This window comes from Denticeps clupeoides, chromosome 9, assembly GCF_900700375.1.
Source record: "Denticeps clupeoides chromosome 9, fDenClu1.1, whole genome shotgun sequence".
In the NCBI taxonomy this organism is placed as follows: Eukaryota; Metazoa; Chordata; class Actinopteri; order Clupeiformes; family Denticipitidae; genus Denticeps; species Denticeps clupeoides.
Window position 1 is genome coordinate 1,834,648 of NC_041715.1, and position 26,412 is coordinate 1,861,059.

A 26,412-nucleotide genomic window follows, 5' to 3' on the forward strand; every position below is an offset into this window, starting at 1 on the left:
CGGAGCAGAAATATATATGATGTTTGCTGGATATGTATGGTATCTTTATTTGAGCACTAAAATAGTTCTCCATGTTGAGGATGTCCAGATCATTCACATAATAAATACTCTAAAATCCTCAGCGTTTCTGATCCGTGTTTGAAATGCGTCTGTGTTTTGCATGATGCCACCAGAACCTTGTATGTTCTTGAACTCCAGGTAAAAACCCAAAAGGACCAGATCAAATGCTGTCCAGTCAAACCATGAAGATGACAAGTGAGACATCAGGACCCAGAAAAAAGGTTAAGAGAAGGAGAGATGAAGAACATGATAACATTTAAATAAATATTTATTAAATGTTGTATTATTGTATTGATTTTGAGGATCAGACAATGAAATTACAGGTAAAATGAACAGATGGCATGTAAAATTGTGGTATAAAGGTGGGCAGCGGTGGCTTAGCAGTTAAGGAAACAGACTCATATTCGACCATAATCAGATTGCGGGTTCAAATCCCGACACGCCAAGGTGCCACTGAGGTCCCCTTGATGAAGGTACCGTCCCCACACACTGCTCCCCGGGTGCCTGTCATGGTGCCCACTGCTCACCAAGGGTGACGTTTAAATACAGAGGACACATTTCACTGTGTCACCATGTGCTGTGCTGCAGCGTCTCACAACAAAGACCTCACAGCTGACCACACAGACAAACACACACACTTTGGTACATTCTGTTAAATATGTCAATTGTTTAAATTGTAAATTTGTATATATATATACAGATACATATTTATCTTATTTGTGCTGCTATTACCTCTGTTTTTTGCTGCTTTTACCTTCTGCTTCTATCCACTTTCTGTCGTGACAAGTGCAATTTCCCACTTGTGGGACTAATAAAGGTTGATCTTATCTTATTTTATCTTAATGACAGCCACTTCACTTTCAAATATATATATTTATGTGTGACCATTGCTACAATCAATTACTGCAAATCTATTCAACGTATGACTTTTTTCAGCAAGTAGACGACGCAGCTGTGGTATATATATTTTATTATAAATAATCCAGATGATATAATATCGAGATGATCCAGAGCGCTGCAGCACGACTTGTCTGGACTCTAACTGCTACCGACAATGAACAAATTCTCAGCAGGTGGACGAGCTTTCTTCTACAGATCAGATCAGACTTGGATCAGACTTCCTGCTAATGTTGGTAATATTTATGTCCAGGGTAAAGACACATCTTTTTAACAGTTAAAACCCACAAATACTATAATGCTCATCTCACCTAGATTGTCCTATACACCTGGGACACTCAACATGTACATAGATATCTACCAAAACCACTCAGTCCCAGCCGCCCAAGTCTCATCTGTTTCTCTCTTGCACAAAATGACTCAGCATGAAATGTACCAGAGGGTCACAACTGCCACCAACACCATAACAGTTCCAGGGATCTTCAAATGGACCAGTAGCATCATAATGGACATGTAATGTACACCATGATCCTGGACTAAAACCTACTCTGCACTGTCCAGGACCTCCACACATGGACAGATGCTCTATACTACAGTTTGGACTTCTCCACCTCTACAACTGTAGGACAAATCATCCCCAACCCTGCACTGACACCATTTGCAGGTTCACTCTACCCTGGAAGGGGGTCCCTCTCTGTATCACTCCTTCCCAATGTTTCTTCCTTCCTTTTTTTCTCTGTCCTAGAGAATTCTAGTGGAGTATTTCCTTGTGTGCAGAAGGGTCAAGTGTGGGAGGTGTCCACTGTTGGGCCTGTCAAAGCTCAATGACAGGACAGCGGGTCTTCATGAATTTATGAAGAACTTTCTGCATCATCACTGAATCGCAGATGGGTTTAGGTTCCCAGGGCTCCTTTCATGGCTGCTCACTAACAGTGATTGGTTGGTTACAGAGGACTCATTTTGTTGTGTGCACCGTGTGCTGTACTTGCTGTCTATCACAACGACAAAAAAAAAAAGATGAGGTACCATGCTTAACCAGCAGGTGTCAGTGCTGTTCCAAAAACCACAAAGTTCCAGGTTCAAATTCCAACTGCTGAGCAAAATTCAAGAGGTTTATTGTCAGTACAACAGTATACTGTGTATTTAAATATTGTTTCACACAGACCCCTCATAGTGAAATCGTAAAAGAAATAAATGTGTGTGTTTGTGTGTACTTTTATATATTCCCACTATCAGGAAGCGCTTTTGGTGAAAGCGTGTGCGGGCTTTGCGTCATTGTTCTGGTCCCGTTTAGCCGCCGAACCCGTACCGAGTCCGGTCTTGGCGTTTCAGCCCGTACACCAAGTCCATGGCGGTGACGGTCTACCTCTTGGTGGGCCTGGAGTAGGTGACCTCATCCAGGACCACGTTTGGGGCAGTGGTGGCCTAGCGGTTAAGGAAGCAGCCCCGTAATCAGAAGGTTGCTGGTTCGAATCCCGATCTGCCAAGGTACCACTGAGGTGCCACTGAGCAAAGCACCGTCCCCACACACTGCTCCCCGGGCGCCTGTCATGGTGCCCACTGCTCACTCAGGGTGATGGGTTAAATGCAGAGGACAAATTTCACTGTGTGCACTGTGTGCTGTGTATCATGTGTGACAATCACTTCACTTTCACTTTCATGTTGCCCAGGAAATCGTTCAACACGCCACGACTCTCCTCGCACATCAGACTGGAAATGATTCCCTGGATGTGGTGAACTTTCCCGAGTCCCTTTTCTTCTCATTCCGCCTTTTCCAGAGAGAGGACTTGGTTGAAGCCAGGTCTGTGGGGCGTGTCTTTGTAGCCCCACCTTTTAGGAGCGGTACATGGACAGACTTGTCAGCTTCTCAGCCCCGCCTCCTTTTCGTTAGTTCGACACAATGTCGCGTGTTTGGTTCCGCCAAGACTACAGTCGCTCTTACCGATTAGTCTGGAACATTTTTAAAAATTGGAATAAATTTTAGTTTCTGAACCATAATCAGAATAAGAATCGTATTTATTGGCCAAGTAAGTGCAAGCACATACTAGGAATTTGATTCCGGTAGATGGTGTCTCTCAAGCACAATGTAGGAAAAAAAAATGTGCAAGGGTGTGGTGTTATTGTCCAAGTTGTGGATCGTTTGATTTATAAATAACTATATCTACTTTTTATGAATAAATAGGCAAAACAAAAAAAAAACCAACTAAATCTTATATACAAGTGAACATAGAGTGCATTGTGCAATGATGGAGGTGATTTGCAGTATCAGCTGTTTAGGAGGGAGATGGCGAGGGGGAAGAAGCTGGTCCTGGTCTGCAGGCTTCTATAACGTCTGCCAGAGGGCAGCAGGTCAAAGAGACTGTGACCAGGGTGTGAGGGGTCTGAGATGATGTTCCCTGCCCTTTTCCTGGATCTGGAGAGGTACAGGTCCTGGATGGAGGGCAAGGGGGAACCAGTGATCCTTTCTGCTGACCGTACAGTCCGCTGCAGTCTGATCCTGTCCGGTTTAGTGGCTGCTCCATACCAGGCGGTGATGGAGGAGCACAGGACAGACTCAATGTCCGCAGTGTAGAACTGGATCAGCAGCTCCTGTGGAAGACTGGACTTCCCCAGTTGCCTCAGGAAGTACATCCTCTGCTGGGTCTTTTTGAGGATGGAGGAGATGTTGGTCTCCCACTTCAGGTCCTGGGAAATGGTGGTGCCCAGGAACTTGAAGGTCTCCACAATAGAAACCGGGCTGTCTGATATAGTGAGGGGAAGCAATGTGGAGGGATGTCTCCTGAAGTCCACCGTCATCTCCGCAGTCTTGAGCGTGTTCAGCTCCAGGTTGTGTTGACTGCACCAGAGTACCAGCCCCTCAACTTCCTGTCGGTATGCAGACTCATCACCATCCTGGATGAGCCCAATGACAGTGGTGTTGTCTGCAAACTTCAGGAGTTTTACAGTTGAGTTTCTGGAGGTGCCGTCGTTGGTGTACAGGGAGAAGAGCAGTGGGGAGAGGACACATCCTTGAGGGGCACCAGTACTGAGGGACCATGTTCCAGAAGTGATCTCCCCCAGCCTCACTTGCTGCTTCCTGTCTGTCAGGAAGCTGGTGATCCACTGGCAGGTAGCAGGTGACACGCAGAGCTGGGAGAGTTTGGAGGTGAGAAGTTCAGGCACAATGGTGTTGAACACCAAGCTGAAGTCCACAAACAGGATCCTGGCGTCGGTTCCCGGGCGGTCGAGATGTTGCAGGATGTAATGCAGCCCCATATTCACTACATCATAACTCCTAAAATGTTAACAATTCCATATAAAGCAGAAAAAGGTCAAGTTACACGGATGGATGTGTGGTAGTGGTGCAAGTTCCACTCTTTTCTGTGTTCAAGCAGTAATATTTTTCAAGTAAGGCTGAAATATGAGGCTACAGATGATAATAAAATAAGAGCCACAAGATCAGTTTTTGTGAAATGTTTCTGTTGCTACATTGAGGTTCTGGAGAAGGTTCATGGTTTCATGTTAGAACGTCCAGTTCTCTCTGCAGGAGTTCGGTTGGAAAAGTCAAATCAGAAGATCCCAGGCTTGATAGAACTAAAATCTAGAATAAATCAGTCACAGGATGGTTAGTTTTGTGTTAAATTAAGATGTAAATTAAATTTCTTGCTGTATTTTTTCAACATGTTTCTATATTTAATACTCCTTGAAATCAACAAGCTTTATTATATCAAAGTATTTATTTCTCACTCGACAGTAGAGCATCTGGTCTGGTCCTTCTGGGTTTTAAGATGGAGTTCAATAAGATACAAGGTTCTGGTGGCATGAAGATCATCACGCAAAACACAGATGTATTTCAAATACAGATCAGAAACACTGAGGATTTTAAAATCTTTATTATGTGAATTCTCCAACATCCTCTATATGGACGTCTTCATCCTCTTTCTAAAAGCATCACACCAGATTATATTTAGCAGTAAAATCACAATAATTATGTAGATTATCCCTCATAGTTACTTAGAAATTAAGATAAAACCCACATTACATCTTGTAAGTAAAATGAAGAAATGAAAATAATAAAAAGAGTGACGCAAGAAGACAGATGCTGCAGAATGACCCTCTACAAGAACCTGTTTACTGAGTGTGTGTGTGTCTGTGTGTGTGTGTTATTTTAACAGTGACAGATAGCACATCAAAAGGAAAATTGAAAAAATAACTTTAAATAAAAGATAGAAACTGATTTGCATTTCATTGAGTGAAATAAGTATTTGAACCCCTACCAACCATTAAGAGTTCTGGCTCCCACAGAGTGGTTAGACGCTCCTACTCAATTAGTCCCCCTCATTAATGACACCTGTCTTAACTAGTCACCTGTATAAAAGACACCTGTCCACAGAATCAATCAATCAGGCAGACTCCAAACTCTCCAACATGGGAAAGACCAAAGAGCTGTCCAAGGATGTCAGAGACAAAATTGTAGACCTGCACAAGGCTGGAATGGGATACAAAACCATTAGCGAGAAGCTGGGAGAGAAGGTGACAACTGTTGCTGCAATTGTTCGAAAATGGAAGGAACACAAAATGACCATCAATCGTCCTCGGTCTGGGGCTCCACGCAAGATCTCACCTCGTGGGGTCTCAATGATTCTGAGAAAGGTGAGAAATCATCCTAGATCTACACGGGAGGAGTTAGTTAATGACCTCAAAGTAGCTGGACCACAGTCACCAAGAAAACCATTGGAAACACATTACACCGCAATGGATTAAATACCTGCAGTGCTCGCAAGGTCCCCCTGCTCAAGTAGGCACATGTGCAGGCCCATCTGAAGTTTGCCAATGAACACCTGAATGATTCAGAGAGTGACTGGGAGAAGGTGCTGTGGTCAGATGAGACCAAAATTGAGCTCTTTGGCATTAACTCAACTCGCCGTGTTTGGAGGAAGAAAAATGCTGCCTATGACCCCCAAAACACCGTCCCCACTGTCAAGCATGGAGGTGGAAACATTTTGCTTTGGGGGTGTTTTTCTGCTAAGGGCACAGGACAACTTCACCGCATCAACGGGAAAATGGACAGAGCCATGTATCGTAAAATCCTGAGCGACAACCTCCTTCCCTCTGCCAGGAGATTGAAAATGGGTCGTGGATGGGTGTTCCAGCACGACAATGACCCAAAACATACAGCAAAGGCAACAAAGGAGTGGCTCAAGAAGAAGCACATTAAGGTCATGGAGTGGCCTAGTCAGTCTCCTGACCTTAATCCAATAGAAAACCCATGGAGGGAGCTGAAGCTCAAAGTTGCACAGAGACAGCCTCGATACCTTAGTGATTTAGAGATGATCTGCAAAGAGGAGTGGACCAAAATTCCTCCTAAAAAGAAATGTTTGACCTCTGTGCTTGCAAACAAGGGTTTTGCCACTAACTATTATTTTGTTAGAGGGTTCAAATACTTATTTCACTCAAAGAAATGCAAATCTGTCTCTATCTTTAATTTAAAGTTATTTTTAAAATTTTCCTTTTGATGTGCTATCTGTCACTGTTAAAATAAACCTACCATTAAAATGATACTGTTCTGAGACTTTTCATTTCTTTGTAATTGGACAAACTTACAAAATCAGTGAGGGGTCAAATAATTATTTTCTCCACTGTGTGTGTGGGTGTGTGTGTGTGTGTGTGTCCTGTTTGGTGGATGTCTTTGATTAAACAGCCCTGATATTGAACTTTAAGACCCTCAGAGCTGCATCTTCAACACGAGTCCAGGAGAATAACAGTGGAGCTGCAGGTCTTACTTGATGTTGATGTGGAGGTTGGTCCAGACTGAGCTGAAGATGTGGTGACAAACCAAGAACCTTCTAGATCAAGACAGCAGAGCAACACACCTTCCTCACTCACAGAATCATCATCATAAACACAAAAGATGTTTTAAAGACTGAGAATATAAAGTAAAAGACAATTTAAGAGGCAGAATTTGGTTATTTTGTACCAGAAACTGATGCAGCATCATCTTCAGCTCTGATCGAGCTGTCTTAATAATCACTATTACATGTGTGTGTGTGTGAGAGAGAGAGAGAGAGAGAGAGAGAGAGAGACTCACTATAGTGAATAATCACCTTCATCTTCTCCCAGACATGGATCAGGGCTCCTGAAAGCCTCTCTGGATGCTCCAGGCTGCGCTGGGTTCTGGAATAACATTCAGGAGTCAGAGCTGCTGTGGGTTTGGGTTCAGGACCACTGAGATGATAGAGAACCCTGTCACTTACCTTGTAATGGTGGTTCTGTAGTTCTGAGAAACAGGAATATGCCAGTTATTATTAATAAAATCTATAAAAATCCTGGTAGAGCAAGAACAGTCTTGGTACCTGCAGGAATGAGACGTCTTCAGCTCCCATCTCCTCTTCTATGGCTCTGATTGTGTCTGAAAGAGATGATATCTCTCTACTCATCTTCTCCATCTTCTCCTTCATCATCTGACTCTTCTGCTCCTCTTCCTCCCTCAGTGCTGCTATCCTGGCTGCTTCTTCATCGTGTAGAAACTGGTGAAGCTTCTGAAACTCCTCCTTAATCCTCCTCTCTGTGTGTTGGGTCTGGATCTAGAATAATAAAAGAAAGATTTGCATGTTACGTGTCATCATGACTTGTATTTAAACGTCTTAAAAAGTTCCTGAACGTCCTGTTTCCTGTCCCAGTTACAGCTTGTTGTCCTGGAATGTATGAGATGTCTTTCTGGGTTTGATCCAGTAATTACACACCAACACTGATCTTAGTTGACATGATGTAGAAATGCTGAACATCACAATAATGAGTGAAGTGGAGGAAATGAAGTGGATCTTTTGCTCTGTAGATGCTGACGGGTTTTGTCATGTTGAAGTTATACAGTTTACAGAACGTTGGCTGTATAGAGAACCACAGGAACTCTTGATTGACTGATTTGTGTTGATCTGGACTCTGCTGTTCAGGTTTTAAAGACCTTGCTCAGCTGCTTGTAATCCTCAGCTCCTCCTGAAACGAATCAGCATTTTAATACAGAGATTATTTTTACACATAAACCTTTACATGAGAAATTACAGATTACTGCTAGAGTTATTCTGTCATGATGAAACGCGGTTTGTAAAAGGAAGTCAGACTGAAGTATGTTTAAAGGTTGAACAAAATTATGTTTCTGTGTATTTTGTATATAGTTTATTCTAACCTTCAGATCCAGAGCTGCTTCATTTATTGGTCTGAAGTTGTGGTTTTTATGACCTTTTGAATCCCGACACACCAAACACACAAACTGCTGATCCTCTGAAAATTCTACAACTACCCTAAATCAATTTTCTAAGCTCACATCTGATGAAATCATTCAGATAATATCTACAGGCAACCCAACCACCTGTCTCCCTTCTGCAATGCTTCAAACCATCTCCCCTGACCTCATCCGTTTCATTTCTTATATCATAAACAGCTCAATGTCATCTGGCCACGTACCATCCGCCTTTAAAACAGCCAGGGTTCTTCCAATCCTAAAGAAACCCGCTGCTGATCCTACAGACATTAACAATTACAGACCAGTTTCCCTCCTCTCATTTCTGTCCAAAGTCCTATTAAGCTATCACTTAATCTGTCACAGAACAACCTCCTGGATCCTAACCAGTCTGGCTTCAGAACAGCTCATTCTGGCTGTTACCGAGCAGCTACATGCGGCCAGATCGGCTAAACTGTCATCGGTTCTTATTCTCCTCGACCTCTCTGCAGCATTTGACACCATTAACCAGAAGACTCTCTTGTCAATCCTGAAGAGACTTGGAATTCGGGGCTCAGCATGGCAGTGGTTTGCTTCCTACCTTGATGAGCAATCTTACCAAGTGACTTGGAAAGGATCCACCTCTACCCCACGTAGACTCTCCACTGGTGTCCCTCAAGGCTCGGTGCTAGGTCCTCTCCTTTTCTCCCTCTACACGAGATCACTTGGTGAAGTCATTTCCTCACATGGACTATCCTACTACTGCTATGCTGACGACACACAACTCCTCTTCTCCTTTCCTCCCTCTGATCTTCATGCTGCTTCCAAAATCTCTGCATGTCTAACCGACATCTCGTCTTGGATGGCAGCCCATCACCTCCAACTCAATCCCACCAAAACTGAACTAATATTCATTCCAGCAGATTCTTCACCACATCAGGATGTGACTACAGGACAGGAGGAGAGGATCCTTGAAGATTTCACAGCACACAGGACAGGAGAGGTCGTCTTCTGAGAAAGACAATTTTGTTTTATAATGAAAAAAAAATTTCTATTTTTTTTTATTTTACTTTCATTTTCTCTATTGTGACGGATTCTGATTGTAATTCCATCTTTCCATCCTTAATCCATATGAGAGGAAACCCTGCCGGTTTGTGTAAAAAATGTATCTAAGTTGCTATTTTCTACTCTAACACGGAACAGAGTTTAAAAAAAGTCCAGACGACCTCTTCTTCACTTTCTCCTTCTGAAAGCAGAAAGAGGGCGGAGCTTTGTGGTATAAAGGCTCTTATTGGTCAATAGTTGTGCATTTTACTGATTTATTATCATGTAGCCCTGAGTGTGAGTATCAAGCCTGAGAATCCCGAGATTCTCAGTCCCTGTAACTAGTGACTGTAAATAATTATAACTTTAAACTCGAAAACATGAAAATTTTTACACCATAATACTGCATTTACATCATATTATCCTGGTATAAAATGATCCGGCAGGGGATCCTCACATTTCCTTGTGTGAGTTTGAATAGTGAATAAGAAATATGAACAGCTAGGAGAAATGTGTTTAATGTTCACTGAAGATTTCTCAAACAATAAAGTAGGAAAAGAAACATTCAGAACAATAATATGAACAAGACTGAAATCTACGACAACTGATATATATAATATAAAGATGATTTAATATAGGAATATAAAAGAAAATTCCCCTATTTCATAAAATTATGATGCCGAAATTGAATTAGTTTTCAAATCAACCGAAACAAATGATTTTAACGTGAAGTGGAATCTCCTCCGTCTCCACGACGACACACAACAGAAGATTGTAAGAAGAAGACACGGCCAAAGAGTTTAGCAATGAAAGAAAACTTTCCGAAGTGAGCCCGGTTACGTTGCGTTCCTACTTTCTACCGCTAGAGGGCAGCTGCGTCGCGGCGACCGTCCCAGGGCCGTTTTTTAGCAATAAAAGTCGTTCAATCAATTCTGTCCACACCACGTGTCACCCACAAGTGCAACTGGACATTTTTTCATCTTCCTTTTCTCGGACTCACTAACAGTTGTGCTGATTTGTACTCTCTAATCTATGAGGGTAATATTTTTATTATTCAATATTTTAACCCACTTTACAGTTTTTGAGTTAATCTCTGTTGGTCAATGTGAGGGTTCAAAAACAGGAGGAATCTGACTGGTAAAAGCCAACAGACGAATTGAAATTCTAATGAATTAAAAATTAAAGATTTAAAATATTCACAAGATCGAAATTAAGCCAAATTCCTGACGCTGTTTTGCGTTTAACCCCTCTACAGTAATCTATGTAGGGTCTATTAAATTGTTTTGCTGAGAGTTCCGAATCTTGGGATACACACAAATAAAAAAAGTACAGAGCCCATCAGTTTAACTAGACTAAATAACGGTAATGACTTGTATTAAAGTGTGGGGCAGTGGTGGCCTAGCGGACCCGGAATCAGAAGGTCGCCGAGGCGCCACTGAGGTCCCCTGGATGAAGGTCCCGTCCCCACACGCTGCTCCCCGGGCGCCTGTCATGGTGCCCACTGCCACCAAGTAAGAGGTGTGCATAAACTCTGGATGTCGTGTTTTATTTCAACTCCCGAGTGCTTTACGAAACGAATTAAAAGCTGAATTGAATTGTTCGAATCGAATTGTCTACGCGAATTCGTCGGATCGTCTGTAAAACGGAATCAAGATGTTTGCTGAATATAAAACCCGAACGAATTCCGAGGCTCCTTGATCAAGTCTTCGACGTGCAGAAATCCACGTTTATTACACACCCTAAACTCGCGAAATGAAAAGTTTGGTGACGGTATGGGGTGAGAGTAGAAAGTCCCGGGTTCGAACCCCGAGTGTCCCCAGGGGGTACTGTCCCCGTCACTGCTGACCGCAAGGCGCTCTGGTTTAAAGTTAATCGAAAGGTCAACAGACGGACAGAAAGTGGACAGAAGGCTCTGGAAGGTTCGGAAGGTTCTGGGCGGAACCGACCCGGACTGCGTGCGCGCATGCGCCACAGGGGCCCCGCCCTCTAATATGACTAGAAACGTTCCTTATAAAAAAAAGAGTCCATATGGTGCGTCATACTGCAAATGCACGATAAACACAAATTGAATGGTCCAATCTGCATCCATCAATGTCCCCTTGATGAAGGTCCCGTCCCCACACACTGCTCACAATGACAATCACTTCACTTTCACTAAATTTCCAATGGTCGACAACAACTGGGAATTTTATAAGTAGGGGCGTGTCACCCGCACAGCCAGCATGGTCCCCTGCCATCTGGATGTCGCTGTCGCTTCATGCGTCTCCACTTTGATCTCGCCTTTAAAGTGTCCCCTAATAAAGTGACGCCCTAATAACGCGCGGCCATAATGACGCGTCGCGATCCGCGATGCAGAAAAGCGGACGGAGGGCGATAAAAAAAAGTGAAGAATGTGGTCGAAGGCGCCAGCCAGGTCCCAATATTTCTTTTTTTTTTTTTTTATTTAGAAACGATTTTAAATCGCCCGCCATGATTAAAACGTTTAGTTAGTAAAGGCTGGGACGGTCGTCGCGACGCTGCTGCCCTCTAGCGGTAGTGTGTAGGAACACAATGTAACCAGGTTCACTTCGTAACCTAGTGGGTAACACACACGCCTGTGAACCAGAAGACCCAGGTTCAAACCCCACTTAATACCATCCTGTCCCTGAGCAGGCCCTGAACCCTGAGTGTCTCCAGGGGGGGACTGTCCCTGTAACTACTGACTGTAAGTCGCTCTGGATAAGGGCGTCTAGTAAATGCTGTAAATGTAAATGTTATACATGTATGTTTAATTTAATTAAACAATCAGGCGATTATATTATACAGATTTACCCAGAAATGAGAGCCGTGAACCAGTGTGAATAACTAATTGCCGATACTTCTGTCGCTTTAAGTAGGCGACCGAGAACGCACCATTTTGAAATGAAACGAGGGAGTAGGACCCCATGTGAACTTTCTCAAGGAAATGCGAACTACAACAGACGTTTAAGGTATTTTTGGAGTATATAATAAGATAAATATATTAAATCGACTTACACACCCCTTTCTGAAACTAGTGGTACGCTCTCGTTGAGGTTGCCAGAACTTGTCATAATTACGTTTTCCCACTGATAATATTTAATCAACATTACTGGTCTTTACATATATAGATTTTTTTTGTAAGTTGCAGCTGCTTAAATACACAAGACACGCAGGCCTGTCTTTTCGGTTTGTGGGGCTTGTGAGAGCCGGTGTGTTTTCACGCCCGACGTCGTCTCACGACCTGGCAACGCCGGACCCTTTGCCGCCATTTCGGCCTCCGCCGCCACCGCGGTGTTTTGAACGGACGCCGCGAACTTCCTCCATCCTCTCGTTTTGCACCGCGTCGCCGCCCGGGGATGGCGACCAAAAAGAAACGCTCTCCCCTTCGCGACGCCTCCGGCTGGGTCGTTGTCGCCGCCGGTAAAGTCACTGCTTTCTGTTTCCGGGGCGGGTCAACGTGGTGCGTCTCCACTAAACCTCAACAATGAAGGAAAAAACGCGCTTCCTAACAAGATTCTGACAGGAGTCAGATTATATTTATATTTAAAAATCGTAGTGTATAGTGTATTTTATAATAGTTTAAATGTGTGTATAAAGTTTGAACGCACCTTCTCATTCAACGTGTTTTCTTTATCTTCATGACCATTTATGTTGGTAGATTCTCACTGAAGGCATCAAAACTATGAATGAACACATGTGGAGTTCTGTACTTAACAAAAAGTGGAGACCTGACCTCCACAGTCACCGGACCTGAACCCAGTCCAGATGGTTTGGGGTGAGCTGGACCAACAAGTGCTAAACACCTCTGGGAACTCCTTCAAGACTGTTGGAGAAGCATTTCAGGTGACGACCTCTTGAAGCTCATCGAGAGAAGTTCATAACTCCACATGTGTTAATTCATAGTTTTGATGCCTTCAGTGAGAATCTACCGACGTAAATGGCCCTAAAAATAAAGGAAACACTTTGAATTATATATTTGATTCTTCTTTTTCTGTGTATAGATTCAGTGGTTGGTGCCCCAGAGGAAGGGGCCGGTGACCCCACCTTCGCCAGGCTGAGGAACCCCTCGTCAGGTGAGTTGTCCCCCGGACGTGTCCGTTCTTTCCGAGCTGTGGCGCTGAGGACGTGTTCTGCGACCAGGCGGCGCGTCTCTGTACCTCTTCGGCGGTGGAGACGCCCAGGTGTACGAGGTGAAGGCCTTCGCTGAAGACCACCGCTCGTGGTTCGTGGGGGAGACGGTGCAGAGAGGTGAGGGGGAGACGATGCCACGCGTGACCTGTTCTCCTGTGTTTGTTATAGGTTCTTTTTTTTTTTTTTTTACGTTGTGTGCGCAGATGGAAGACTGCTGTTCATCACGCCCATGGATCCGCTCTACCTGCTGCTGCCGTACATTCAGGAGGCCGGCGCTGAGGTGGGGGGGCGGGGCACCGACCATTCAACCACGGGTTTTTCCTTTTGGCGTCCACTGTGTCTGACGTGGACTCTCACCAGGGGAAGTTCCAGCCGGCCAATCAGGTGGTCACCGACGAGGATTTCCCAGGATGCTCTCGGCTGCTCCGATGCACGTGCGCCCTGGAGTCCCTGCGCCTCGTGGCGGACGAGAAAGGTGCGAGCATCCAGTTCTGGTTCGGGTCCTCGTGTCGGGACAGATTCGGCGGGAACTTGGAAATCGTTCTCTATCATCATCCTTTATTTATTTTATTTTTTTGTAGAAGTTGCAAATCAGCGGTTCTACAGGTACAACCAGCAGAAGACCCTGGACTGGCTGAAGAGGAAGGTATCACTGACACTTACCATCGTTTCATACGCTCATTTCTGGCTGACTGTGTTTTATTTCCATAATGATGTTTTTGTAAATAAAGAAAATATTCAAAAGGGGAGGGGCTTGTAGACACGATTGACAGCTCTCACTCTGCCCCCCCCCCTCTCCATCAATACGTGACACGCCCATGTGTAGCGCAGCATCCGACTCCTCCCTTTCGCCACCGTCTCCCTCCATTCTCTACACCCCTAATACGTGGCCACGCCCACTACCGACGCCAACATGCGGGTTATCAGGCGCTTTAACGGTCCGCTGCTGCACCGTACACGCAGTAATTTACAGACGACGACGACCTTGGTTCCAGGTGGAGAGGACGGTGAGCGTCCTGAAACGGAGCGACGTGTCGGTGGGGGGAGGAGTGAAGTCCGCCACGTACGTCAGAGTCAAGTCGGAAGTAGACGCGTCGGATGGTAAGGAGGGCCGTGTGTGTTTGCTCGTTCTGCAGGCTTCGTCTCGTGACCTTGTCTGCTTTTTGTAGAAGACTACCTTCGCTACGCACACGGCCTCGTATCGGAGTACGTCAGTGAAGATCTCAGCAAAGAGTTGCTCAGACACCTACAGTATGTAACACACACACACACACACACACACACACACACACTTCAGTGTTGAATAAACATTATTTCTCCACCCTGAGTCGTGGTGTTTAGGTTTAGTACTGATTGATATTTAAATCTGGTGTTTCCCTCGTTGTCCACAAATTCCACAAAGAGACAAACTCGAGCTTTAAAATGGAGCTACGTGTTTTATTCACAAAGTCACACAATTTCTTTCAAAGCCAGAACGTCAGGTAACATTGGGTGTGATGTAATGAATCCTCTTGTCCTCCATTCAAGGCTCCCTGAGATCAGCAGCCCTAAAGAGGAGCCTCCATCCAAGGTAAGTCGGCGTCAGGGACAATTATGGTGACTGACCTGCGTCTTTTTATTTCTTTACTTTTTAACGTTCTGTGTACGTTTTTTTTTTTGGTTAATATCATGCTCGTCAGAAACGCAAGTTGTCAGACAAGCCGGTGGAAGCCGGAGAGGACTACACCAAATTCAACAGCGCAGACTTTGCTCGGAAAGTGAGTGGTCAGGATGGCCAGAACGAGTACTTTTTTTTTCTGCACTTTTAACCTCCGTGTTGCCCGCTGGACATGGTGCATGACAACTGGCTGTAATTAGATTTTTTTTTTTTTTTTTTACACACGTTGCCTTGAATGCTGTAGATTAGATGCGACGGAGATTCAAGGTTTAAAAAAAAAAACATTACATTTCCGACCACTCAGTGTTGCCAGATCCTAAACGGCGTAAATAATGTAACTTACAGAACCGCGCCTCCACCTAAAAACCGGCCTCTTTCTCTCGCAATTCCGCGATATTATTCCACAACTGCAACTCTGTGCCAGGCCAGCCGCCGCACTGCATTATGGGATCTGTAGTTTGTGTGTTATCAGGATTCATTATTATAAATCTGTATCAAAACGGCCGACGACCATGTCGCATTAACGGAGTTACCGTACGTTTGGTGACGCTGTCCAGTGGGTAAAATTCTGGTACGAGTACGGTAATTGTCTCGTCTGGCAGCACTGAAACGGCTGCATGAACGTTCTCGTTTCTTTTGCATCGGAATGAAACGTGGACTCGTCCAGTGTGTTTACTTTACATTTACTGCTGCGACGTTAAGGGACGTTTGATGAAATGAATGTTCTGTTTATGCGATCGTGATCGATATTTTGAGCGTCTGGGTGGGTAACGCGGCTCCTGTCTCCTCCTCCAGCCCCAGAAAAAGATGACCGTGGCTCAGAAATCGCTGGCCAAGGTGGACAAGAGTGGCATGAGGCCCATGTCCGCGTTTTTCGGCCCCAAAGTCAAGCAGGAGAAGAAGTGATTTTGTTAATAAAGTGAAATGATTTTCATCGCCGGTGCGTTTGTGGCGTCTTTATTCTGCCGGCGCGGTTCCTGGCTCCTCTGGATAATTGACGTGGACGGACGTCAACCCACCCGCTCCTCCTCCTTCTTCTTCTTCAGCTTGGGCTTGAAGCGCAGGGTCTGGAAGGCGCTCTCCACCACCTTGGGCAGGTGGATGGGGTTGCGCTGGAGGCGGCGGCCGACGCCCGTCGTCCCGCAGCCGCCTTTGCCCCTGGCCGCCGGCCTGGGCCCGGAGTCGCAGCGGCTCAGCCTGGACTCGTCCATGGAGAAGCGGCGGGGGTCCCGCAGCACCCAGTTGGAGTGGAGGTCGTGCTCGCTGGTGCTGGTGGCCACTTGAAAGAAAGTGAAGTGATTGTCACTTGTGAGACACAGCAGCACAGCACACGGTGCACACAGTGAAATTTGTCCTCTGCATTTAACCCATCGCCCTGAGTGAACAGTGGACACCATGACAGGCGCTCGGGGAGCAGGGACCTTCATCAGGGGGACCTCAGTGGAACCTTGGCGGATCGGGATTCAAACCGGTGACCTGATTATGGGGCCGCTGCAGGGTGCCTGAGATGTTCTCCCTTCTAGCTGGTCTACCTCTACGTACCATCTGACCTCTACAACTTATACAAAATGCAGCAGCACGACCTTCCCAAGTTCTCCCACACCGCCCCTCTACTACGTTCCCTCCACTGGCTCCCAGTAGCTGCACGAATCACATTCAAAATACTGATGCTGGTCTCCAAACATGGAGTAGCACCATCCTACCTCACAGCCCTTATTACACCTCACACTGCACCTCGTATACTCCGAGCCTCCAGTACTGCTCGCCTGGTCCCTCCATCTCTGAAGGTAAAAGGAAGACCCTCATCTAGACTCTTCTCCGTCTTGGCCCCTCGGTGGTGGAATGAACTTCCAGATCAGTCACTGAGTACCTTCACACGGCAGCTCAACACCTTCCTCTTTAGAGAATATTTAGATGAACTTGGAACCTTCTTCTTGTCTGACTTCTGTATAGAAACTAGAACAGAGTGAATAAAAAGGTTGTATTCATAGTTGGGGGTCCTAGTGAACCAGAACTGATCACTTCATCCATGGTGACATGGGAGCACGTTGTAAGTCGCTCTGGATACGGCCGTCTGCCAAATGCCTTAAATGTAAATGTTCTGCTCATCAACTATCTGGTCTACCTCTACAGAATCACCTTCCCTTAAACTACAAACTGCCAGGCAACGTTACCTCAAATCTAATCACAAAATTAGAATCAGCAGTGGGGTAATGTTTCTTCAGCCTGTACAACGTGGACATGAACAATAAAATATAATTATTGATACGATAGTAAAGGTTCCCGCCCGGGGAAATCCTACCGATGAAGTCGATGTCGGCATGGCCATCGTCCACGTAGGCTTTACGGCGAAGCTCGGGGTCACAGCTTGCGATGACCGCGTCGAAGAACTCGATCGTGTCCTCCTCGCTGAGAACCGCGGACGGGGCCGCGGGTTTGGGGCTCCGGCCCTGCGGGGACAGGAGAGTGATGAAGAGTAGAAATGGTGGCTGTACCCCAGACCCCAGGGGGTGCGTCTTGTACCCTGATGGGTGGTACAGGGTGGTGAGTAGCCCCAGAAGACCCAGGTTCAAACCCCACTTACTACCACTGTGTCCCTGAGCAAGACACTTAACCCTGAGTGTCTCCAGGGGGGGACTGTAAGTCGCTCTGGATAAGGGCGTCTAGTAAATGCTGTAAATGTAAATGATGGCACTCTGGTCGTTAGTTTTGGACTGTATTCCAATTTTTTTTACAGTGTACATATACACACTCAACACAAAAATCTAAGCAGAGGACCTGAGTGAAGACAGTTCATGCAGGAATGAAGAATTTGGGTGTCACCGGCCGGACTATTTGGGGACTTTTAATGACGCGGTTACCTTGGTGCTCCGTGGCGCCTGGTTCTTCTTCAGCTCGGCCGCCTGGAGGTCGCTCACGCTCCTCGTGTACTGCCGCCGGAGCGCCACCAGGTCCTGGAGGTACTCCAGGCAGTTCTGGTGCTGGGAGTACAGCCAGATCTGGTCCTCCCGGGACCGGTAGCAGTACAGCTCGCTCTTGGACTCCACGCTGATGGAGCTCTTGCTGCGCTTCAGGGCGGAGCCGTTCCGGTCCGGAGTGGCCCTGCTGCGGCCCTCTCCCACCACCAGCATGGAGGTGCTGCGCACCAGCTTGACCGTGCAGGCGTTGTGGTACTCCTCCTCCAGAGCCTTGTGTCCATCCCGGTACCGTGGCCCATGGTTGGGTCGAAACACGGCGTTGATCTTCCTGAACATCACAGCATCTCAAACTACTCGACGAGCCGCTCAGAACCTGGCAAGAACCTCAGGTGCAGGTCCATCTCTTCCAAGGAGTCAGCCGTGGCCTGCTGCCTCGTCCAGGGTTCTGAACACGTCCTTCATCCAGGACGGAGAGCGTCCATTTCCCGTCTATCAGCGTCATGGCAACCCGAAACCCGAGCCCCTCCTGTCGCGTCCATTCAATCCCCGTGTCTCAGGTGTCCCCCAGATGTCCTTATGGCTGTGGAGCATGGCTGTCGTCATCTCCAGGATCTCGTCAGTACGGAGGGATTCTCTTTTTTAAAATAATTTCTTTTAGTCTTTACATTTTTGGATTTGGCCAAATAAAAAAACAAAAAGTCTGATCCTGCTTGTTCTAACGTAACATTTACTGCGAGATGTTTACATTTCCATTTACAGCATTTACCAGACACCCTTATCCAGAGCGACTTACAAGGGACAGTCCCCCCCTGGAGACACTCAGGGTTAAGTGTCTTGCTCAGGGACACAATGGTAGTAAGTGGGGCTTGAACCTGGGTCTTCTGGTTTATAGGGGAGTGTGTTACCCACTAGGCCACTACTAACCCACTCCACGTTACTCCATGTTAACACATCTCGTTTGTCTGAAACGTGACGCTGCAGTAAAAATAGCCTCGAAACGGGGACTTATGCAACCTGCGTGGTGAGCAGATGTGAAGCGGCTGCTGGCCGACAACCATGCAAACTGTGATCGGGTTTCGGAAACCAGAACAGACACGTGGAGCATGAAGAAGAAGAAAAGGAAAGGTATTTCTTTGTAAAAAGAAAGATCCCACTTCCCCTTTTTTTTGCCTCGGCAGTTAAAGCCCAAATTCTTTTACGAATGTTACAGTATTTCTGGCCACACTCTAGTTCTGAACTATTATTTGAAGGAATAAATACACACAGTACAGGAAAAATGTTTGGAGACACCTTCTCATTCAACGTGTTTTCTTTATCTTCATGACCATTTACGTTGGTAGATTCTCACTGAAGGCATCAAAACTATGAATGAACCTGACCTCCACAGTCACCGGACCTGAACCCAATCCAGATGGTTTGGGGTGAGCTGGACCCCAACAAGTGCTAAACACCTCTGGGAACTCCTTCAAGACTGTTGGAGAAGCATTTCAGGTGACGACCTCTTGAAGCTCATCGAGAGAATGCCAAGAGTGTGCAAAGCAGTAATCAGAGCAAAGAAACTAGAATATAAAACATGTTTTCACTTATTTCACCTTTTTTTGTTAAGTACATAACTCCACATGTGTTCATTCATAGTTCTGATGCCTTCAGTGAGAATCTACCAACGTAAATAGTCATGAAGATGAAGAAAACACGTTGAATGAGAAGGTGTGTGGCCTGTACTGTAAATTACTATCAGCATCTGTGTTGTTTCATATTCTCATAAATAGAGAAGTGTAGAACCCCCAACATGCACCTTATTCACACTTCCTGATTTAAACAGATTATAAACTTGCCTACACACACACACACACACACACACACACACACTTTCCTCTTTCCATTTCTCTGCCTTTTATGCACTTCATACAATTCAGAAGCTTTTTGGAAACTAAGGTAGGTCCTTCTGCAACATCATTTATTGATCGTGTCTAGTTTTAAACCGACATATCTTACCAGTCTGAGGTCTGGACGCCCCTGCTCATTAATTGCATTTTATTACATTATAAAACAAATCAGGACTATGAAATAAAACGTGAGGTTACGCAATAAACTAAAAGTTGAAGAATTGCGTCTCTTTTGCCGTGATGGCAGCATTTCACGCTCTCGTCTTCTCTCCACCGCCTTCAGTTGGACAGCGGCGACGTTTCCAGCAGTCCTGGGGGTTTCTCATCGTCCACTCGTGTTAATGAGCGTCTCGTCAAGCGGCTTTCTGTGTATTTTTACTCCCAGTCTAATTTCTATTATGTTAATTTATATTATGTTTATTATAAATATATATAAATTATTTCATAATAATTTATATTATGTTTTATGTTTTTGCTGTTTAAGACACTGGACCTTGAATTTCGTTGCTCCTTGAGAGGTGACAGTGACAATAAAGACTTCACTTTCTCCTGAACAGCCCCATCTCAGTCTGCAGAACCGCCACAGAGTCGGGGCGTCCAGACTTTTGAAAATATACTTGTCATAGTTGAAAGATGATCAGCATTGGACACGTTTGATCCTTTTTAATGATGTATTGTCCTCGTGTAGAGATGCTTTGCGAGAGCCGTCTGTGGGCCATGCTGCTCTGCCAGGATTCGGAGCCGACGCCTGGCGGTCATGAAACCGAATCTGAAAACGCAGCGAGCTGCCCGGCCTTCCAGCCGCGAACTCTGGTCCACGTCACGGCGTATCCGCAGCAGCAGCAGGCCACGGCTCAGCGGTCACGCGTGAGCGAGAGTGACCCCCCCGGATTCTGAGCCTTTCAGGGGACTCTCTCCGGGTATGGACATTCCTGGCCACGCTGGCTCTGGCACCATGGAGGCATTTCTAGTGCCCTCCTCATGCCAAAGCATCTGCCAGCACTACAGTGACCTTCACATCGCTGGGGACCAGGTCCTGCCCCTTGGCGCTGGCATGTGTGACCTGCAGGTCACTCGAAGCCAGGATGTGGAACCAGGGCCCTTCCTTCTGTCTTGGGACGAGCTGCCCACCGCGTCACCAGACGAAGCTCCTCTCCTGCCCCCTTCCCAGGCTCTCAGAGGGGGCGTAGGGCACGATCTGGCCTGCTGGAGGGAGGGCAGTGGACGGGAGCGGCCGTCGCTGCAGCTGCCGGGCCGGCCGCTCTCCAACTCGCAGCTCAACCGCTACCTGGAGCAGAAGCTGATGGAGCTGTACCGCCAGTACCTCACCCAGGGCCCGGCCCCGCCCGTGCTGGCGTCCGAGCTGGTGCAGAGCAGCCTGGACCAGATCACCATGCAGCTCAGCCGAGAGCGGAACCTGGAGGCGGGCAGGGCCAAGGACATGGTGGTGAGTTGCCTGCTGCGCATGGCCAGCGGCCTGCAGTCCAGCGAGATCAGCACGCCGCTGCTGCAGATCTCTACAGAGACCGGGTGATGCCAAGCGTACGTTTTCAACTCACCTTCCTATGTAATGAAGCCCGGTTATTTGGCGAATGGTGTTTTAAGTGTTTATATATATATATACACATATATTCATATTTTATAATTATTCAATTTGTTTCTATTCTTTCCTTGATGTACTGTGTATGATGTATTAAATGGTGACAGTGGGATTCCAGTCAAATAAATTCAGAGATGTTTTTTATTGCCTTTCCACATGTACCACACCTCATCAGATTAATATCATATAGTTGGCATTAAACAGAAATAATGTGATTTTCGTACATATGTACATTTGATCAATGCATTTAGGAAACCAAAAACAAACAAAAAACAAAACCCGGTTGACCAGTGGAGGAACCATGAAAAACAGTCCGCACCTGATCCAGCAATTATTCAACAGCAATAAATTAATCATATGTTAAAAATAATATATTAAAAGTTATATATCCAAGAAATTGGCACTGTAGGTTAATCCTGTTTGCTTGAGGGCCACGCCCCACCTGAAGGTCTGATCCTGACCAAAATCCACGTGACATTGTAACTATGCACACACTGAGGTAACTAGGTAGTATAGTGAGCGGTAGTAGCCTAGCGGGTAACTAGGCGGTATAGGTGGTAGAAGCCTAGTGGGTAACTATGTGGTATAGAGGGCGGTAGTAGCCTGGTGGGTAACTAGGTAGTATAGAGGGCGGTAGTGGCCTGGTGGGTAACTAGGTGGTATAGAGGGCGGTAGTAGCCTAGTGGGTAACTAGGTGGTATAGAGGGTGGTAGTAGGCTAGTGGGTAACTAGGTAGTATAGTGGGCGGTAGTAGCCTAGCGGGTAACTAGGTGGTATAGAGGGCGGTAGTGGCCTAGTGGGTAACTGGGTAGTATAGAGGGCGGTAGTAGCCTGGTGGGTAACTAGGTAGTATAGAGGGCGGTAGTGGCCTGGAGGGTAACTAGGTGGTATAGAGGGCGGTAGTAGCCTACTGGGTAACTAGGTAGTATAGAGGGCGGTAGTGGCCTAGTGGGTAACTATGTGGTATAGAGGGCGGTAGTAACCTAGTGGGTAACTAGGTAGTATAGAGGGCGGTAGTAGCCTAGCGGGTAACTAGGTGGTATAGGTGGTAGAAGCCTAGTGGGTAACTATGTGGTATAGAGGGCGGTAGTAGCCTGGTGGGTAACTAGGTAGTATAGAGGGCGGTAGTGGCCTGGTGGGTAACTAGGTGGTATAGAGGGCGGTAGTAGCCTAGTGGGTAACTAGGTGGTATAGAGGGTGGTAGTAGGCTAGTGGGTAACTAGGTAGTATAGTGGGCGGTAGTAGCCTAGCGGGTAACTAGGTGGTATAGGTGGTAGAAGCCTAGTGGGTAACTATGTGGTATAGAGGGCGGTAGTGGCCTAGTGGGTAACTGGGTAGTATAGAGGGCGGTAGTAGCCTGGTGGGTAACTAGGTAGTATAGAGGGCGGTAGTGGCCTGGAGGGTAACTAGGTGGTATAGAGGGCGGTAGTAGCCTACTGGGTAACTAGGTAGTATAGAGGGCGGTAGTGGCCTGGTGGGTAACTATGTGGTATAGAGGGCGTAGTAGCCTAGTGGGTAACTAGGTAGTATAGAGGGCGGTAGTGGCCTGGTGGGTAACTAGGTGGTATTGAGGGCGGTAGTGGCCTGGTGGGTAACCAGGTGGTATTGAGGGCGGTAGTGGCCTGGTGGGTAACAAGGTGGTATAGAGGGCGGTAGTGGCCTGGTGGGTAACTAGGTAGTATAGAGGGTGGTAGTGGCCTGGTGGGTAACTAGGTGGTATAGAGGGCGTAGTAGCCTAGTGGGTAACTAGGTAGTATAGAGGGCGGTAGTGGCCTGGTGGGTAACTAGGTGGTATTGAGGGCGGTAGTGGCCTGGTGGGTAACTAGGTGGTATTGAGGGCGGTAGTGGCCTGGTGGGTAACTAGGTGGTATAGAGGGCGGTAGTGGCCTGGTGGGTAACTAGGTAGTATAGAGGGTGGTAGTGCCTGGTGGGTAACTAGGTGGTATAGAGGGCGGTAGTAGCCTAGTGGGTAACTAGGTGGTATAGAGGGCGGTAGTGGCCTGGTGGGTAACTAGGTGGTAAAGTGGGCGGTAGTAGCCTAGCGGGTAACTAGGTGGTATAGAGGACGGTAGTAGCCTAGTGGGTAACTAGGTAGTATTGAGGGCGGTAATGGCCTGGTGGGTAACTAGGTAGTATAGAGGGTGGTAGTGGCCTGGTGGGTAACTAGGTGGTATAGAGGGCGGTAGTAGCCTAGTGGGTAACTAGGTGGTATAGAGGGCGGTAGTGGCCTGGTGGGTAACTAGGTGGTAAAGTGGGCGGTAGTAGCCTAGCGGGTAACTAGGTGGTATAGAGGACGGTAGTAGCCTAGTGGGTAACTAGGTAGTATAGAGGGCGGTAGTAGCCTGGTGGGTAACTAGGTGGTATAGAGGACGGTAGTAGCCTAGTGGGTAACTAGGTGGTATAGAGGGCGGTAGTAGCCTAGTGGGTAACTAGGTGGTATAGAGGGCGGTAGTGGCCTGGTGGGTAACTAGGTGGTAAAGTGGGCGGTAGTAGCCTAGCGGGTAACTAGGTGGTATAGAGGACGGTAGTAGCCTAGTGGGTAACTAGGTAGTATAGAGGGCAGTAGTGGCCTGGTGGGTAACTAGGTGGTATAGAGGACGGTAGTAGCCTAGTGGGTAACTAGGTGGTATAGAGGGCGGTAGTGGCCTGGTGGGTAACTAGGTGGTATAGAGGGTGGTAGTAGGCTAGTGGGTAACTAGGTAGTATAGTGGGCGGTAGTAGCCTAGCGGGTAACTAGGTGGTATAGAGGGCGGTAGTAGGCTAGTGGGTAACTAGGTAGTATAGTGGGAGCGGTAGTAGCCTAGCGGGTAACTAGGTGGTATAGTGGGTGGTAGTAGCCTAGTGGGTAACACACTCGCATATGAACCAGAAGACCCAGGTTCAAATCCCATTTACTACCATTGTGTCCCTGAGCAAGACACTTAAACCTGAGTGTCTCCAGGGGGGGACTGTCCCTGTAACTACTGACTGTAAGTCGCTCTGGATAAGGGCGTCTGGTAAATACTGTAAATGTAAATATATCATGCTGCAGTAGCACGTCTACTGATGGCTCTGGTCCTGGAGGAGGACGGTGAGAACCTCCACACCACAGACGGCTGCGTTAGATCTGTTGTTTATATTGATGGACAGATTCAGGTTATATTCTCAGTGTCAGGTCCCACTGTCTTTGAAAACGACTGAGGCCTTGACTGGTAACATCTTTATTGGAGACACGCTACAAAAGCTGTCAAAGTAAGGGAAGACTCTCTCCGTGAAGGTGTGTGTGAGAGTGTGCAGATGTGTGTTATTACCGGCATCGGTGAAGGACAACACTCCTCCGTCCCAGTCCAGCGTCACCCTGATCCTCTCCACTTTCTCGGCAAGGATGAGGGGGCAGTCGGACTGAGGCGTGGAGCCAGCTGCATATTTGCCACCATAAAACCCCAGGTACAGGAGGCCAGTCCTGGTGCCCACGTCACCTTTCCTCGGGGCAGATTCTGCGATCACGCCCAAGCCCCAGTAAGTGTTGTCCCCAACCTCCACATCCCAGACATGTGTCCCTGAGTCAAAGCCCTCACCACCCAAGACACTAACAGAGATGTCAAAACGCTCTGGGTTATCAGGGAGTTTCAGTCCCTTGTCACTGTATCTGACAGTCGACAAATCTTCAGACAGGACGAGGCAGGGATGTGCTGTGTTGGGGCTCAGAGTCACCGGAGCTAAACAGAAAAAATAGGGATGAGAGTGGCAACATCTCAGCATATCATCTCTTCCTGAATGACTTTAGGAGCAGCTGGATCCAAGGTGACACGTTCCATCACGTTTCTCAGTAATAAACGACACTGCAGCGACCTGAACTCACTGTAGTGAACAATCTCCAGCATCTTCTCCCAGACTGTGAACTTCAGGTTCCTCAGGTGTTTCTCCACATGGATCAGGGCTCCTGAAAGCCTCTCTGGATGCTCCAGTCTGCACTGGGTTCTGGAATGACATTCAGGAGTCAGAGCTGCTGTGGGTTTGGGTTCAGAACCACAGAGTTGATAGAGAAGCCTGTCAGTTACCTTGTAATGGTGCTTCTGTAGCTCTGAGAAACAGGAATATGCCAGTTATTATTAATAAAATCTATAAAAATCCTGGTAGAGCAAGAACAGTCTTGGTACCTGCAGGAATGAGACGTCTTCAGCTCCCATCTCCTCTTCTACGGCTCTGATTGTGTCTGAAAGAGATGATATCTCTCTACTCATCTTCTCCATCTTCTCCTTCATCATCTGACTCTTCTGCTCCTCTTCCTCCCTCAGTGCTGCTATCCTGGCTGCTTCTTCATCTTGTAGAAACTGGTGAAGCATCTCAAACTCCTCCTTAATCCTCCTCTCTGTGTGTTGGGTCTGGATCTGGTAAATAAAAGTTTTGTAAATGAATTCTTTTTTGATAAGTTATATTAGTAAGTCAGAATCCATCATTCTCACCTTGATATGTTCACGGATTTCATAACAACTTAGTTGAGCTTCTTTGAATTGCCTGAGTCTCTCCTGCAGGGGTTTCAGTTTCAACTTGAGTTCCTCCTGGATCCAAGAGATTCAGACACGCTTAACATGCTAAACTCGCAACGTACTCGTCCCAGAAGTCCTTCATTCACCTACCTTGTGCTCTGTCACTGCTTCATCCATGGGGCTGAATCTGTGGTTTTTATGTCTTATTGAGTCCCGACACACCAAACAGACAGGCTGTTTATCATCCAGACAGAAGAGTTTGAGCTTCTCACTGTGCAGACTGCAGAGCACCTCAGACCCTGCTGAAGATCTATGGCTCCTTTCGTATGAGAAGATCTCGCACAGGTTCTTCAAAACCAGGTTAAGAGGAGGCTCTCCACTCAACGACAGCGTCCTGCAGACCGGACATTCTCGAGAACCCTTGGCCTCCCACGACTGCTGCAGACAGGCTCTGCAGACGCTGTGGCTACAGAAGAGAAGAACGGGATCCCTGAAGACATCACAGCACACTGGACAGGACAGATCCTCTTCTGAGAAGGACTTCGAAGCCATCTA

At 46.8% G+C, this 26,412-nt stretch overlaps 4 protein-coding genes across 6 annotated transcripts; 2 read left to right on the plus strand and 2 right to left on the minus strand.

The window, feature by feature from the left end:
* Positions 1-12,458: 12,458 nt before the first annotated feature.
* Positions 12,459-15,923, plus strand: rnaseh2b (ribonuclease H2, subunit B). Of its 2 annotated transcripts, none has more exons than XM_028992407.1 (11): positions 12,459-12,616; positions 13,198-13,269; positions 13,337-13,444; positions 13,531-13,607; positions 13,688-13,802; positions 13,909-13,973; positions 14,323-14,428; positions 14,497-14,578; positions 14,855-14,897; positions 15,007-15,084; positions 15,780-15,923. In XM_028992407.1, the coding sequence occupies exons 1-11, from the start codon at positions 12,553-12,555 to the stop codon at positions 15,888-15,890; spliced, it is 921 nt and encodes a 306-aa protein (XP_028848240.1). In that variant the 5' UTR covers positions 12,459-12,552; the 3' UTR covers positions 15,891-15,923. The 2 variants fall into 2 exon arrangements, with proteins under 2 accessions (XP_028848240.1, XP_028848241.1); XM_028992408.1 differs by lacking the exon at positions 12,459-12,616 and adding an exon at positions 12,985-13,039.
* On the minus strand, positions 14,972-18,360 carry c9h13orf42 (chromosome 9 C13orf42 homolog). Its single transcript, XM_028992417.1, has 3 exons — positions 17,846-18,360; positions 17,287-17,434; positions 14,972-16,263 (listed from the first exon to the last, which is right to left on the minus strand). The coding sequence occupies exons 1-3, from the start codon at positions 18,236-18,238 to the stop codon at positions 15,995-15,997; spliced, it is 810 nt and encodes a 269-aa protein (XP_028848250.1). The 5' UTR covers positions 18,239-18,360; the 3' UTR covers positions 14,972-15,994.
* A 1,385-nt stretch (positions 18,361-19,745) lies between these two features.
* On the plus strand, positions 19,746-21,365 carry LOC114797447 (uncharacterized protein CXorf21). Its single transcript, XM_028992421.1, has 2 exons — positions 19,746-19,837; positions 20,477-21,365. The coding sequence occupies exon 2, from the start codon at positions 20,711-20,713 to the stop codon at positions 21,320-21,322; it is 612 nt and encodes a 203-aa protein (XP_028848254.1). The 5' UTR covers positions 19,746-19,837; positions 20,477-20,710; the 3' UTR covers positions 21,323-21,365.
* A 2,978-nt stretch (positions 21,366-24,343) lies between these two features.
* Positions 24,344-26,409, minus strand: LOC114797425 (zinc-binding protein A33-like). 2 transcript variants are annotated; one of them, XM_028992383.1, is made up of 6 exons: positions 26,008-26,409; positions 25,834-25,929; positions 25,528-25,758; positions 25,429-25,451; positions 25,230-25,348; positions 24,344-25,086 (listed from the first exon to the last, which is right to left on the minus strand). In XM_028992383.1, exons 1-6 carry the CDS (start codon positions 26,407-26,409, stop codon positions 24,539-24,541), a joined length of 1,419 nt encoding a protein of 472 aa, XP_028848216.1. In that variant the 3' UTR covers positions 24,344-24,538. The 2 variants fall into 2 exon arrangements, with proteins under 2 accessions (XP_028848216.1, XP_028848217.1); XM_028992384.1 differs by lacking the exon at positions 25,429-25,451 and having other exon boundaries at positions 25,517-25,758.
* Between the last annotated feature and the right edge of the window lie 3 nt (positions 26,410-26,412).

Excerpts from the sequence above, each read along its gene's own strand:
- rnaseh2b (XM_028992407.1), top strand. The coding sequence starts at position 12,553 with ATGGCGACCAAAAAGAAACGCTCTCCCCTTCGCGACGCCTCCGGCTGG. Across the intron at positions 13,974-14,322 it reads TGGACTGGCTGAAGAGGAAG|GTGGAGAGGACGGTGAGCGT; the intron begins GTATCACTGACA and ends CCTTGGTTCCAG. Across the intron at positions 14,429-14,496 it reads GGAAGTAGACGCGTCGGATG|AAGACTACCTTCGCTACGCA; the intron begins GTAAGGAGGGCC and ends TGCTTTTTGTAG.
- c9h13orf42 (XM_028992417.1), bottom strand. The coding sequence starts at position 18,238 with ATGTTCAGGAAGATCAACGCCGTGTTTCGACCCAACCATGGGCCACGG. Across the intron at positions 17,435-17,845 it reads AGGCGCCACGGAGCACCAAG|GGCCGGAGCCCCAAACCCGC; the intron begins GTAACCGCGTCA and ends CTGTCCCCGCAG. Across the intron at positions 16,264-17,286 it reads TGCCGACATCGACTTCATCG|TGGCCACCAGCACCAGCGAG; the intron begins GTAGGATTTCCC and ends CTTTCTTTCAAG.
- LOC114797447 (XM_028992421.1), top strand. The coding sequence starts at position 20,711 with ATGGACATTCCTGGCCACGCTGGCTCTGGCACCATGGAGGCATTTCTA.
- LOC114797425 (XM_028992383.1), bottom strand. The coding sequence starts at position 26,409 with ATGGCTTCGAAGTCCTTCTCAGAAGAGGATCTGTCCTGTCCAGTGTGC. Across the intron at positions 25,930-26,007 it reads AAGCAGTGACAGAGCACAAG|GAGGAACTCAAGTTGAAACT; the intron begins GTAGGTGAATGA and ends TCTTGGATCCAG. Across the intron at positions 25,759-25,833 it reads AAATCCGTGAACATATCAAG|ATCCAGACCCAACACACAGA; the intron begins GTGAGAATGATG and ends TTTATTTACCAG.